The 13,522-nt window shown below is 39.1% G+C and overlaps 1 protein-coding gene across 1 annotated transcript in view; it reads right to left on the bottom strand.

Annotated features, from left to right (window-relative positions):
- Positions 1 to 1,653: 1,653 nt before the first annotated feature.
- The window catches only part of RFX6 (regulatory factor X6), a 36,488-nt gene continuing 24,619 nt past the window's right edge, over positions 1,654 to 13,522 (bottom strand). The window contains exons 11-19 of the mRNA XM_075089857.1: positions 13,119 to 13,278; positions 11,771 to 11,915; positions 10,383 to 10,492; positions 8,288 to 8,405; positions 7,072 to 7,194; positions 5,461 to 5,670; positions 4,416 to 4,925; positions 3,228 to 3,446; positions 1,654 to 2,049 (exon numbers count right to left, since the gene is read on the bottom strand). Coding sequence (XP_074945958.1) covers positions 1,883 to 2,049; positions 3,228 to 3,446; positions 4,416 to 4,925; positions 5,461 to 5,670; positions 7,072 to 7,194; positions 8,288 to 8,405; positions 10,383 to 10,492; positions 11,771 to 11,915; positions 13,119 to 13,278 — 1,762 coding nt within the window. The 3' untranslated portion in view covers positions 1,654 to 1,882. The remainder of the gene's footprint in view (positions 2,050 to 3,227; positions 3,447 to 4,415; positions 4,926 to 5,460; positions 5,671 to 7,071; positions 7,195 to 8,287; positions 8,406 to 10,382; positions 10,493 to 11,770; positions 11,916 to 13,118; positions 13,279 to 13,522) is intronic.

The following is a 13,522-nucleotide window of genomic DNA, read 5'->3' as shown; positions in this document are numbered from 1 at the left end:
CTGCCTCTTCCTCTAAATTCTAAATATTGCTGTCAAGTAAATTCAACAATCGGGAAGTTTCCAGCTTAAAGTAATTATTTTGGCCATGCTATTTGTCAGCAGAGGGAGCCAGGCATTTCAGGACAGTGACACATTCCTTCCCTTCGTACTGCGCTTCCCCATCTTATCTCACTTGGAATGGGAGGGATCTCTGTCTCTTCAATGACCATAGAGGAAATCTGCGTGACCCGCTTAGATGGGGAACCTGATCTTATAGTACTAAATTTAGGAGAAAATATATCCTGTTCTGACTATTCATGAGGAAAGATCTTATTTGCAGTACTTACTTCACTTGCCTTAAAGCCTTGCCCAATAAAATTTGTTTGAACAGCGTGTATTACCACTACGTGTCATTGGGAATTCTTACTGAAACCAAAACTTTCTTACATCATTATGGCATTATGGCATTTTTAGTCGCAGCCTAAGACTTCACCCTGAATTAGGAAGCATTTGAACTGAAGCCTTCTACATCTCAGTTACTGAACTATGGTACTCATTTCTGCATAAAGTATTTCATATCAGGAATTATTCATGAGCTAGCCCAGTCAATGCTCCTTTTTACTTCTCTGCTCCTGCCAGATTTCTCATGATAGAAAACATTAAAGGAAGTTCTACAGGATTAGAAATAAAAACTTCACCATGGTACCATCCATTTGACTCCACCAAAAATACCCTGCTATCCAATTTCACAATATCCGGTGTATATTCAATGGACTGAATGGGAATATGGACATCAAATAACCTCAGAAGACTGGATTTAAATCCAAACCTGCATCTGATGTTGGGACAATCTGACTATAAAATAACACCTGTTATTTCTTGAACGTATAGCAAGAAGCTTGTTTTGTAAGTCTCTTCTCCTAGCTTCTTCAGAAACATACGTAAATGCGTGTTTGTATAGAGAAGATCATGGCATTTGTGAAATATTTTTTTATTAAAATCTGCTCTGATCTGGAGGGTTGCAGTATTTTTTAATCATCTTTACTACTTTTGGTCTCAGTATACACAGTTGCTCTAAAAGTTGATGGACACCTTGTTGTGGATTGCCACCAATAGAAATTTTGGGCTCATACCGCAAGTAATTTTGAAATCCCACAACATTTTGTGGCATAGTTTAATTTGGTTTAGTTATCCAGCTACAGTAGCGGGCTAGTGCAACTAGTTAGCTTAAGATATTTGCATGTTTTCTTGGTTTTTATTTTAAGAGAAAGTGGTTTATTTTAAAAGAAAAAAAATCCCCACAATATGATTTATTTATTTCCTGAGGACTTTCACTAACACAAGTAGGCACTAAACATTTGAAATTGACTTTCCAGAGCACAACAGTAAAAAACTTAAGAATTTGACTTGGTTTCATTTAAAACAGTAAAAATTGACCTTGTAAACATTTCCATAGGAGGTAGGATACATACATTTGACAATCTGTCAAATAAGAGAAAGTAAACAGTTACTCTGTGATCCTAATAAATAATGAGCAACACAGGCATTAAATAAACATTTTTATACAAAAAGATATAAGTGAAAGACTAAAACAGCATTTTTAATAAATTAGGAATAGATGTAATAATTTCTTTACAACTTAGTCTTGCTTGCAAGAATCACTGGTTCTTTATGGCTGGAAAGCTGAAATGGTGAGAACAATCCTGAGTGATTCACAAGCAGGACCCAATCAGAATATAGCTATTTTTTGTGTGTGTGGAGGGCTGCTAATATCTCTAAAATGGCTCCTTTAACACCTACATGTAATACTTTTCTATTCCGCCAACTTGAAGGGGATTGTCATCATAGCCTTAATGTCTGGATTTGAAAAGTAAGCTTAAGGCACTGACATGTCTCTCCCAGTTCAGGTTCCTCCAGCAGCTGCTCCCATGAAGACGGTGTTGATTGGTGGTAAAGATGACACCATATCTCTGCTTGGTGGGCCATGGCACTCCAGATTTTCCTGAGAAGGGAATGGACCAGATGTTCCATACATACACTGGGAAGAAGATGTGGTTTGCATGTTTGAAGCTGTGGGAAAGAAAAAGGTTTCCATCATTATAATTTTTCTATCTACTGAATTGAATAAAAACCACAATCCAATTTCATCTGATGGAAACCCCTGTCTACCAGGCACACCATCTGAAAGGACAGAAATGTCAACACTTCTATACTTCCCTCAATTTACCTATACTTCTATAACTTTTCTTCTGTGGCTCCTCATGCCATCAGGGAATAGGCCTAAACCCATGTATAAGTGAACTCTGCTAACAATCCAGCTACGGGCCTGAAGTTTATGGCTGGCATGTGAGCCGTATTCCACGAAACTTGGTCAAAATTATTCATGTGCGCTATGCTCATCCTTCCGTATCTTGCACCATTCGCATCCACATTCGTTGGTGGTACCACTGCTATGACCTGGCACATATCAACACACAGTACAGAAGATCCTTGATGGGCGCAGTCCCTGTGTGGCAGTGCTGGTTTTTTTTCTCCTCTTTAGCACCCTTTGAAGAACTGAGCACTGAATTCTTGGAGAGTCTTAATGAGACAAGTAATGTCTGATCTTCTGTGCGAGGTTAACAGGTAAGTAATAGGAAGAGGTAATCTTGCGTAGAAACAAATGGGGCCCTAGTTTATATCTTCCACGCGACCCTTTTTGGAATGTGAGACCAAACTCAGCTGCGATTTGTTTTAATGCACATACCAAAACAAACCCTTTGGGGTCAGGTGATTTCACCTAAAATTCACTGTCAGTGGGAGATTTGCCCAATACACACAGTTGTTGAAGCATAGGACAGGAAGGGACTATACCACAGAAGTATATATCTAGATATCCCTGGCCCAGGGTTCATGTGATCTGTTTGACAGTGAGGATCCTTAAGAGCCCTTAGAAGAGCCCAGTCCATTATTAGCTCACTTAATAGTTAGAAAGTGTTTCCTAATATGGATTTTTCTGCAATTCAGGCCAGTCATTCCACTCCTCATGGATAATGGATCATAGTCCTCCTTATGGGAGTGAAGAGTTATTAATCCCACTGTCCTGCAATTTTAAGGAAAACACATCTTATGACACATCCTAGGTACTGAGCTGTTTTATTTCTATATTGCATCTCATATAGCATATATGTGAGCTACAGTTTAATACTCAGCACTTATTAAGACACTAAAATGTTCATAGCTCTTCCTCAGTCATTGGCTGTACTTACGCATAGGAGTCCGACAGACAATTGAAGGTGAGGACTCCGTGTAGTATGAGCCTGTTTGTTTTCTTCCGCTGTCATCCAAGATATTCAGTGGATCATGTATATCATTGTATGATGGCAATGATCGAATGCTGCTTACGCTGCTGATTACAGAAACATGTTGATCCACCATTGTTCCAAGTCTGTCAGATTCTGGGTAATTTATATTGTTGCCATAATATCCTATTGACAGCAGATTGGAAAAAAGCAGAGTGAAACTACTGTTGAAGGGAAAGGGTAGGGTGACAACCTGGGACAAAAGGTAATTGTTACTGGCTGAGTCCCCTGACAGCAAGATTCTTTATGTACACATACAGCCTAGTAATGTTAGTAATATAGGGAGTGACTGACCCAAAACAGGGGTGGTAACAAGGGAGCAAAAAGACCCTAGAGTGCAGTCATTCCTTCAGTACAGAATTGCCCTTCCATTCTAAGTGCAGAATCACAATCAGTGGCCATAAGAGACACCATGTGGACTCCTATCCAGAGTTCAGTGCTCCCTTCTGAAGCCCACAATCAAGGACGGTATACCTGGAAAGGAAATCTGCATGGCAATACATACTTGCTGCATACACAAATACATATAAAAGCAACATTTCCACTGTGTCTTTCCTCCAGAAGAGGGAGGTGGTTTTGCTGACTGTATCTCTGAAGCAGATTGTGGCAATAACTTTACATTCGAAGTACGAGAAATATTAGGGACAAAGTCTCAAACTAATGCTAATGCACATTTTTATACTTCATTTCACCCTCCTGACCATGTGACTAGAAGTCTCTGTTATGCTGATCCCAGAGATAGGCTATCTCATGCCTGCTCTATTTCACAGTAGATGTTTGGGGCGCTTTTCAAGAGATTGTTAAATCACAAGGTCATCCTGGTTTTGCTTCCTTTGTGCAAGACACGGCGATGGTGCCAAAGAAACATTAGCACAGCAGATGCATCTGAGTTCAACTGAGGATTCACCAGAGGAAAATAAATCCTTAAGTGGCTTGTTAAGCTGCTTTACAATCTCTGTGTCATCAGAGAAGTAGAGAACAGGAAGTTATAAATAAGAGCTGGAAAACATCTTCCATAGAAAAAAGCAGAGAAAAAGTGTTTTACTCCAGCAAGGAAAGAGAAACAGAAGGGAAAAAGAAAATATATATTAATACCGTTGGAAGCATTAGTGGGGTATGCTGCTCCTGGGCATGTGGACACTGAGTTGCTCAAGAAATTGAAACTCCCCGTGTTCAGAAACTGCATATTGTGTGTGTCCTGAGACATGGATGAGGGACCATAGCTGGAAGGAGATCTGGCATTGTATGGAGACACAGCGCAACTGTTGCTGAAGTAGTCTCTGGAGAACTGCTGTTCACTCAAGGCATTGAATCGGCTGTGCTCTGCTCTGTGGTGGTAAACTCCTGAAGTGGAATGGGCCTGAGTTCTGAACATAGCCTGGTAATTAGAACTGTTTCCATAGTAATTCTGATTAGTTTGTGACAAAGTCTGATAAAGGGGTTCTGAGTAGGAAGAGCACTGTGAATGTGTGGATAACACTGGACCCACACTTGGAGGTCTCACAGCCATTGGCCCCTGGTTGATAACACTTCCTCGGCTGGCCATGGCTGGTGAAATGGGTGGAGTCATCAGGTGACCAGTGCTTTGGGACAGCTCCATCTGACCTGGAATAAATAAGCATTGGCCATGATTAGCATTCATACTACAGTGCTGCAGAATCTGTGGATCTGTTAAGACAATAACCCTCTAGAGAATTGTACATTACCATTGGAAACCTTTACAAAGGATATGCATTGGCCCCCACCTATATGATACAGTTCTTTAATCCGTGGCTTCAGGCTATAAAGCTTCCCACTTTCATTCTCCAGCTTGGAGGCTGGCACATTCAGTAGGAAATTCTAGTAGTTACAAGCCTCCTGTGCTCCAGGTGTTACTGTTCATTCTGTCCTCACAAGAACCTTACCAAGCCTCACTGTATAGGACAGCTTTACCATTGTTCCAAGACGACCTATTACTGGCAGGGGTCTACAGTTGCTGCCTTCTGTAAGTCAGCACAGAGGGTGATCTCATGAAATGTTATTTACTAGAGGTCTTTATAAATGCATATGGTCATTGGTCCTCCTACAGCAACACGTTACTGTGGACTGAAAGACGAACAAGCAAATAAGAGAAGGAAAAACTAGAAGAACAGATACGTACCTGTCAGCTGCATGTTCTCACTGTCTCCTGTGGCGAAGGGGTTCAGACCAGAAGGTACACTGCCGGGCTGGCTGGCTGACAAGGACACATGAGTTTGCTCTGCTAGATACTCATTTTTGACTGAAGTGTCATTGGGCAGAGGAGCAGCTTTGTTACGATTTGCTAGGAAGCAAGAGCTTGGTGATGCGGTAAAGGTGGCTTTGCTTGCATCTGGAAGAGTAAGTGAAAACTCTTGGTGGCTGTTATGTATGCTCATTGCACATAAACTCACTGCTAGTATATAGACAGCATACGAGCTGCCCAATTTCTTCATATCTTTGGTTGCTTATTTTAAAACCCAGTGAAGCCTCCATATTTTGCATGTAGCCAATGAATACAAATATTGCTCCAGTCATGATCTTCCCAGTGGAACTGTTTGTGTCATATTCCCTGACCAAAGATCTACATCACAGAGTAACAGCTTCTTACTGAAGCCATTACAGTGAAGGTATGAATCAGATTTATTCCCTTGAAGTAAATGTCAGTAATGAATTCAAGTAAATTGCATCAGGCTCATGACACTTCATGCTAAAGAATTAACAATGGGAATTTTAGAATGCTTGAACTTTCTTTTCATACTGATATCTAGAGAACAGCATTTGTTATACTCCACAGTTCTGCAGTTTTCTGCAGACTGTTGATAAAGTCAGTGGAAGTTTTGCTATTCTTCAGTGGAAACCATGACTTTACCTTATGGTTTCAAGTACTTCATCTAAGTACCCAAGGATAAGGCAACAGCTACACAGGACAAGTTTTTTTCCTGAAGGCTGAATTAAAAGAAAAACCACAGCATCTACTGTCAGATAAATTCTATGCAAGCTTCTTGCAGTAAAGTGCAGATTTAGAGTAACAACAACCAAAAAGTTAAAGATTGATTGCTGGTGCTAATGTTAATAAAAAATAATTCAGCAGAACCCAGTCAAGTTTCACTGGATTTTTAGGGATTAACTTGGATGACAATTTGATCTAAATCAATCTTCATTCATTTTATAGCAAAGGACCTGGAGCATATGACTTCAAACTGTCTAACCTTGGAGAAGCCTGGTAGATGGAAAATGTTAAGGATACTGTTTTAAATTAATTTCCTTTCTCTTCCACAAAGTAATACTTCAGCCAGATGCTAAATAGGGCTTCAAACTTGTGTTCCAACCTTGCAGGGATATTTGCATTTTGGTAACATTTAATACATTCCTAATCCAAGGTGTAATTACATATTTAAGCTTTGGCAGAAAAACCATATTGGGAATTCCTGCCCTTTCTGCTACGTGTACCTCTTTTCACACTTCAGCTTGTGGCCCTTCAGAGGTACCTGCACGTGTATGTTGCATACAAGATCATTTCAGTGATCCAGCGTATTCACATTCCCACAAAACATTATTAAGTGAACTATGGTAGGAAGGTGGGAATGAATTGCTGAGTGAATGGTCACAAGCTTTTCAGGTGAATTTGACAGTGTTGAGTATAACTATACCTTCAGAAGAAGGTAGTAGGCCTGCTTCTGTTTAAAATCAAACAAATACGTCAATTTCTAAAAATACAGGAGTGTATTCAAAAGCATCAAGCTCTAGTTACCTAAATTCTTCATGTATTTGTCCAGTAGATTCTGGAGTTCTTGTTCTTTGTCATTGTTGAACTGTGTCTCCATGGCGAGCAGGATGTACTCATCTAGTAGCATGCGGATCAAATGAAAAGAACCTTTTGGAGGAGAAGGAGAGAGAGTAGCTGAGTTATCTTTGTGACCATCTTTCACCACTCTACAAGAAGCGAGTGAAACAAACAAATAATTGTGGACTTTAAATGACCTGGCAAGACCAACAAGGAATAGTGCCTAACTTCTAGCTCTAATCTCTCTTTGCACTGGCCCACCTAGCTCAATTGTTTACTGTCCTGTAGGCTATTTGACCACTAATTACATCAAAGAAAAATACTGATGAAAGTGAGACATGCTTTATACTTGAAGAGGGCACACAGTGGAGCTAGATAAGGCCAAAGTCTGCTAGAATGCCTCTGCTCTATTTCTGTTTGCCTTGTGCTAAATAACCAGACAATAACTGGTGAAGTCTTTGACCTTATTTCAAGGATATATCACATTAAAAATTTGTGCCTCCTTACAGTCATTTCAAATACCCTCTGAATTTTAGATAACAATGTACCTACAACTAAACTTAGGAAATGATGTACTAGATTTAAAGAGAGTTTCACTTGCTCTACCATCTTCTACTTTATAAAAGGTTCTTTCTGAGAGTCAAAAAAAACCTAAACATTTCCAAAGATGGACATGTGAACCTTAATTTTTAAGTCACAAACACTGTTGAATTGACTGTCTGCTGATCCCAGAATTACAAGTGGTGATCTGCCAAATTCCTGTTGCTTTTATGAAAACATACCATGCACAAGAACTTCTATACAGCAGTAATTTTTTACCAAACTGATCCACATGTAAAGCTAATAATTTAAATCTTGTCTCCTATACTGAGATATGCAGTTACACTTCTACTGCTGTATCAAAACAAACAGACCTTCTTGCTCTTAAATGGCAAAGCAGTATCTAACAGCAATTCAAAAGAAAAATACCTTTGAAAAACGAACACATGACACAGGTCACCAATAAAATATTCCTAGTATTTACTGTGAAATGTTAGTTTGAAAAACACATTGCACGGCATTTCTGGCTTTGATCACAGAATCTTTAGATTAGGATGGGTTCCTCTGCTGAGGAAATGTTGGAAAACTGGTAAGTGCTAACACATATGTACAAAATATGGGTGCTTTTACAAAGTCCGTGTACCAAAACTTGACGCGTTGTTTAAGGTTAGGTTATGCATCACTCGAGCACCGAAAAAACTCCATTTGAGAAGGAAGTCTTGAGCTCTCTTCTTTAATGACCTCCCATTTTGCTTGCTTGCCTGAAAGAGAAGAGCACGGTTAAGTATGCTAACTTGTTTTCTGCACACAGGAGAAAAGAATGGAGAACTGAATATGCGTGAGAGTTGAAGGGTGGATCAAGCTGCCTGATTCAAACTGTCTTCATAATGTGTGTCCTCAGGTGGTAAAGAAAAGCAGCATTCATGCTTTCCAGTGCAACCAGAGTAGAGCCCTGGCAATGTTAGTTAGATAACGCAAACTGCTTACTGCTTGGGCTCTGCTGTGCCCTGCAGGTATACAATTTAGCTCATATTCTAGTATTAAAGGTGCCAAATTATTCTGTAAATACACAGGTGTACAAGGCAGAAAGAAAAAACCCCACCCTCTGGCACTATGTTATTCCACATAAACAGGGAACAGAAATTAGTCTTTGTACTTTAATGCAATCTAAAATACTGGCCAGACTTTCTCTTACAAAACGGTATGTTTACTATCCTAACATTGACGCTTTTAATGCTGCTCATTTCATACTGTCACTTCACTCTGGCAGTGATTTGTTCGTGTGGTAACTTCTGCCCTGTTGCTTTCTCAAACACCAAGTAGAAAGGAGCTGTTGTGTGAGTTTGACAGTAACCACACTTTAGCATGAACAGAAGGCAGACAGCAATGGAAGGATTACATGTTCTGTAAATTATTAGCTTCTGCTTAGTTGACCTAGCTGCATATCAGGACTTGTAGGTATTTCTTACCCCTAACCTCAGGAAAACAATACTAGGAACCATACCTGTTATCTTTAATAATACAGCGCCACATAGTAGGTGCTGAATGGGAGGGTCCTTCACTTTTTCTGCCTGGCTTATTTATCAGAAATTGTCTTCTGAAATTGTGGAATCAATATAAGACCATACTCATTCAGTTCTAAAATAAGTTGTGATTGCTCAGCTTCACTGGGAGTTTTGTGTCTAGGGGAGTGTGTATGAGGACTTGCTTTGGCTCTGCTGCCCTGAATCGTCTAAAGTTCCTCATTGTGCTGCTCACATATGACAGCAAATGTTAGGAAACTCCGAGTGCTTTAAAAAGAAAGAAATTATCACTGTCTCCATTGAAATTTGGGAGGACAGGTGAAGAAAGGAAAAATGACACGCCCATGGTCATTCTGTAAGTGGCACTCCTCTGCGTGCCATTCAAAGCGAACTGCACTGTCTCCTCCTCTTGCAGCCATTCATAACAAGATGCTCCCTAAAATGATGGGTAAGATATTGCATTTCCAGATAGAACATGACCCAATGAGAAGACCAGTGTTTAGCTACTAGCAAGCAATGTATAACATTTTATTCTGCTAGTTTACATTCGAGTCACAAATTGAGTAAATACCTCTTACTTGAGCTGTAACTCAGAACTCAATTATTTTGTTCTGAACTATAGTGTAAACATTCCTGTATAACTACATGCATATAAAATACTTATGATTATAAAGCATCTTGTAAATCAGGGGGGAAATATCCCATCAAAACCATCAATTACCGAGTTAAGTGCCTTACAAAGCTACGAAACTGTATCTTCCATCCTGATCTGTAGAAATCCTATAGGTTAGCTACTGCTACATTAATTTATACCACATACAGTACCATCCAAACACCATGAAAGAAAGAATTGCTTCTCTAAGGAACAACTTTTGTTCACCTTACTCACTGGGCAATACCCCTGTGATTCTGCATGCACAGGTAAGGTGGATGGGTTTCTTTCATGTACAGTTTATGACAGTGCTGACTTTAATGCTAAGATACTTCTTAGTTTGTCACATGTATAAGACTCTTCAGCAGCACTCAACATGATTAATTAGAACTAACGGCACTGGAACCTTTCACGCCAAATGAAGAACTTCCTTGTTACAATAAGGAGATGGAAGCAGAGATGAGAATCCCATGTGGGAAATCGATGGGATTGCATAAGTAAGGGACTGTGTAAGGAGTAAGGGGAGTAGGATTTGGTCTTGAGTCAGAACATTTGAAAGGTACCTTGATAACCCTTTGCTCAACCACAGTATCCAACCATTCAATAAATGATTCCACAGTGGCATTCTTCTTTAGAAGGTCCTTCAGTTCTTGGAACACTGTAATAGAGTCATCTACCATGTAAAAAGGAGAACATATCATCGCATGCTATTCTGAACGTGAGAAAAAGCAACTCACCAGCCATATGATAATATTGTAGCATGGAAAGGAAAAGCAAAGTATTAGAGCAGTGAAGAAATGAGCAGTTCCCCAGCAAAGCAAGAAGACACACATCCATCACAAGTATTTTAATTACTTAAGCATTAAAATGGTAGAGGTTGTAAGACAATGAAGTTTTACAAAAAAATTAAAGCAAAAAAAACCCTGACATGTTCCATTCTTTTTAAGGTTCAGCCTTGAAAACGTTTCTATTACTGAATTTAGTAGTAAAGCTTCATCTGTAATGTGGCAGACTTGTATACTGTCTTAGCTCCCTTATATTTTACAAGTTTCTCACAATATAATGTAGAGATAATTTCTCCAATTGCCATTTTTGAAAAAGTGCCTGAATGACCAGTTATTTCTCTTCTCTTTTTCTTTTTTTTAACCAGTGTGAAAGAAGACAAAAAAAAAAAAACCAAAATAGAAAACAGTTACACAAAAAGTAGGAAATGGGCAACTCGAAAATGTGAGTAGGATTGTGAACCATTAAGGAGAAGAAACTTTCATGATCAAAATAACAACGTTTAGAAGACAACACATTGCTATTGCTCTCCTTTCAGGTCTCCAAACTCTGATCAACATGATTCCTATGACAAAAGTTATCTTTTTATTAGAGAAAATGGCTATAACTTTTTTCAACAACAGGTATTTATATGAAAATTAACACTCTCAAAATCTGTACTTTACTCCACTCTGTTCTGTGTATGAAAATAGCTGTTACACTTTATAGAAAATTATGTGTTTTCTTCAAGATTGACTTTCAGTAAAAAAAGAAATGTATACATACCAAAAAAAGTAAACTAACTCAAATATCCATTAAATTAAACCATAATGTTATGGAATTTTTGAGACATCTTTAAAAAATTATCTGCGCTAGTATTGTCATACGATTGGGACAAAACTTCAAAAGAGATTTTATTACACTTAGCAACTGACATGTAAATGATTTTTTCAGTAACCATTTAAAGTCATCTAGCTGGGATGACTTCCCAGCATAAGCTTCTGTTCTTGTAGGACATGCTACAGCAACCAATTGGTTTTCTTAAGCTCCTGAAGTTAACACTGAGCTAGATTAGAAAATGCAGTGTCTACGTGTGCCTTTTCTCAGTCCATCTCCAAGTATACAAGTGTGGCATGGAATTAAAGAGTGATTTACTTTTAATGATACAAATATAACACCATGAACTTACATTCACTGTAGACCTCTCCATCAGAGTCTGTGCTCCCTGAGACTGCAAGGAGTGCCTGAGAACCAATACTATTCAAATCAACTTTTTCAATATCCGAGACCATGGAATTCACTACATGCTGATCGAAAAGGGCTGGCCGAGCAATCTGTAAGAGAAGGCAAGGTAAAATGCTGAGACTTTGTTATGACTTAACCCCAGCTGGCAACCAAGCACCACACAGCTGCTCACTCACTCCCCACACCCCCGTGGGACTGGGGAGACAATGGGAAGTGTAAAAGTAAGAAAACTCGTGGGTTGAGAGAAAAACGATTTAATAATTTTTTTAAAGATATAATAATAAATTATAATAATCGTAAGGAAAGGGAAAAAATAACAGAGAGGAAAATACAACACAAGAAAGACAAATGATATGAATGAAAACAATTGCTCACCACCAACAGACCCATGCCCAGCCAGTCCCTGAGCAGTGGCCCCACCACCAACCTCGCCCCTAGTTTTATTGCTGAGCATGACGTCACATGGTGTGGGATACCCCTTTGGTCAGTTGGGGTCAGCTGTCCCGGCTGTGCCCCCTCCCAGCTACTTGTGCACCCCCAGCCTGCTCGCTGGTGGAGTGGGGTGAGGGGCAGAAAAGGCCTTGGCTCTGTAAGCATTGCTCAGCAGTAACCAAATTATTGACACTGTTTTCAGCACAAATCCAAAACACAGCCCTATACTAGCTATTGTGAAGAAAATTAACTCTATCCCAGCCAAAACCAGTAGAGACCCACACTCAGGGATCACCTGACTAAATCCTCAAAGAATCATATTCTGTTTAATTTTCTTGTATCCTTTCATTGTATCCTTTCGTATCATCTACTAAATCATCACATGGAGGTGCCCCCTAATTGTAGATACCTGTATCCTGCCAACACAGCCTTGGAGCCATCAGCTACCTGTCATTCACATGTTCTCCTTTCAGTCAAAACTCAAAAAGAAATAAGCTCATTAAAGGACACCATGGACAAGATAGTGAACCTTTGCTAGGCAAGAAGTATAATCTGATAGTTTCTAATTTGGAACTGAAACAAATACTTATATATTCCACGTCATCATTTGATTGCCAAAAGCTCCTGCGATAGTAGTTCATTATAAACGTGGTCTTGTCTCTCTTTTCTACTACAAAAGTTTGACGTTTTGGTCAGATCTATTTATGGGCACTTCCTTCTTGCATGGTTAATACTACAAGATGCAAGACTTCCATGGCTGAAGTTGAACCTTGAAAAAATAATGCATTATATCTCATAGCCAGCAAGGCGCACTGAATGTAGTAGACAATTTTTTGGATGTATTGTCTTGTTCTGTTTACCTGTGCTAGGTGTAGGAATGACGTCTGTCGTTTCAGGGAGGAAACAAATCTTCGCGCAATAGGCAGTTTCTTATCTGTCAGGTTTTCTGGTAGATTTTCCAAAGAGGAGACAACCCACTGTTCCCAGTTTTTTGCAAAATTTCTTATATCTGCCAGTAAACTATAGGAAAAAAATGTGTTTTAGAGAAACTTCAATAAAAATTGTTTTGTATTAGTTTAAATAATTGGGTTTCAATTTATGATTAACAGACTCCTAGACATATCTCTGAATTACTCCTCAGGTGTCACCAAAAGGAAACAGGAAATGTCCAAGCATCAAAAGGCTAAAATTGACTATATATTGATCCATAGCTCCTCTGAGAAAAATTGTAAACCACCTGCCAATTGAAATAGGTTGAAAAACA

The sequence above is a fragment of the Phalacrocorax aristotelis genome, chromosome 3, assembly GCF_949628215.1.
Source record: "Phalacrocorax aristotelis chromosome 3, bGulAri2.1, whole genome shotgun sequence".
In the NCBI taxonomy this organism is placed as follows: Eukaryota; Metazoa; Chordata; class Aves; order Suliformes; family Phalacrocoracidae; genus Phalacrocorax; species Phalacrocorax aristotelis.
This window is presented reverse-complemented; position numbering and strand designations above follow the sequence as displayed.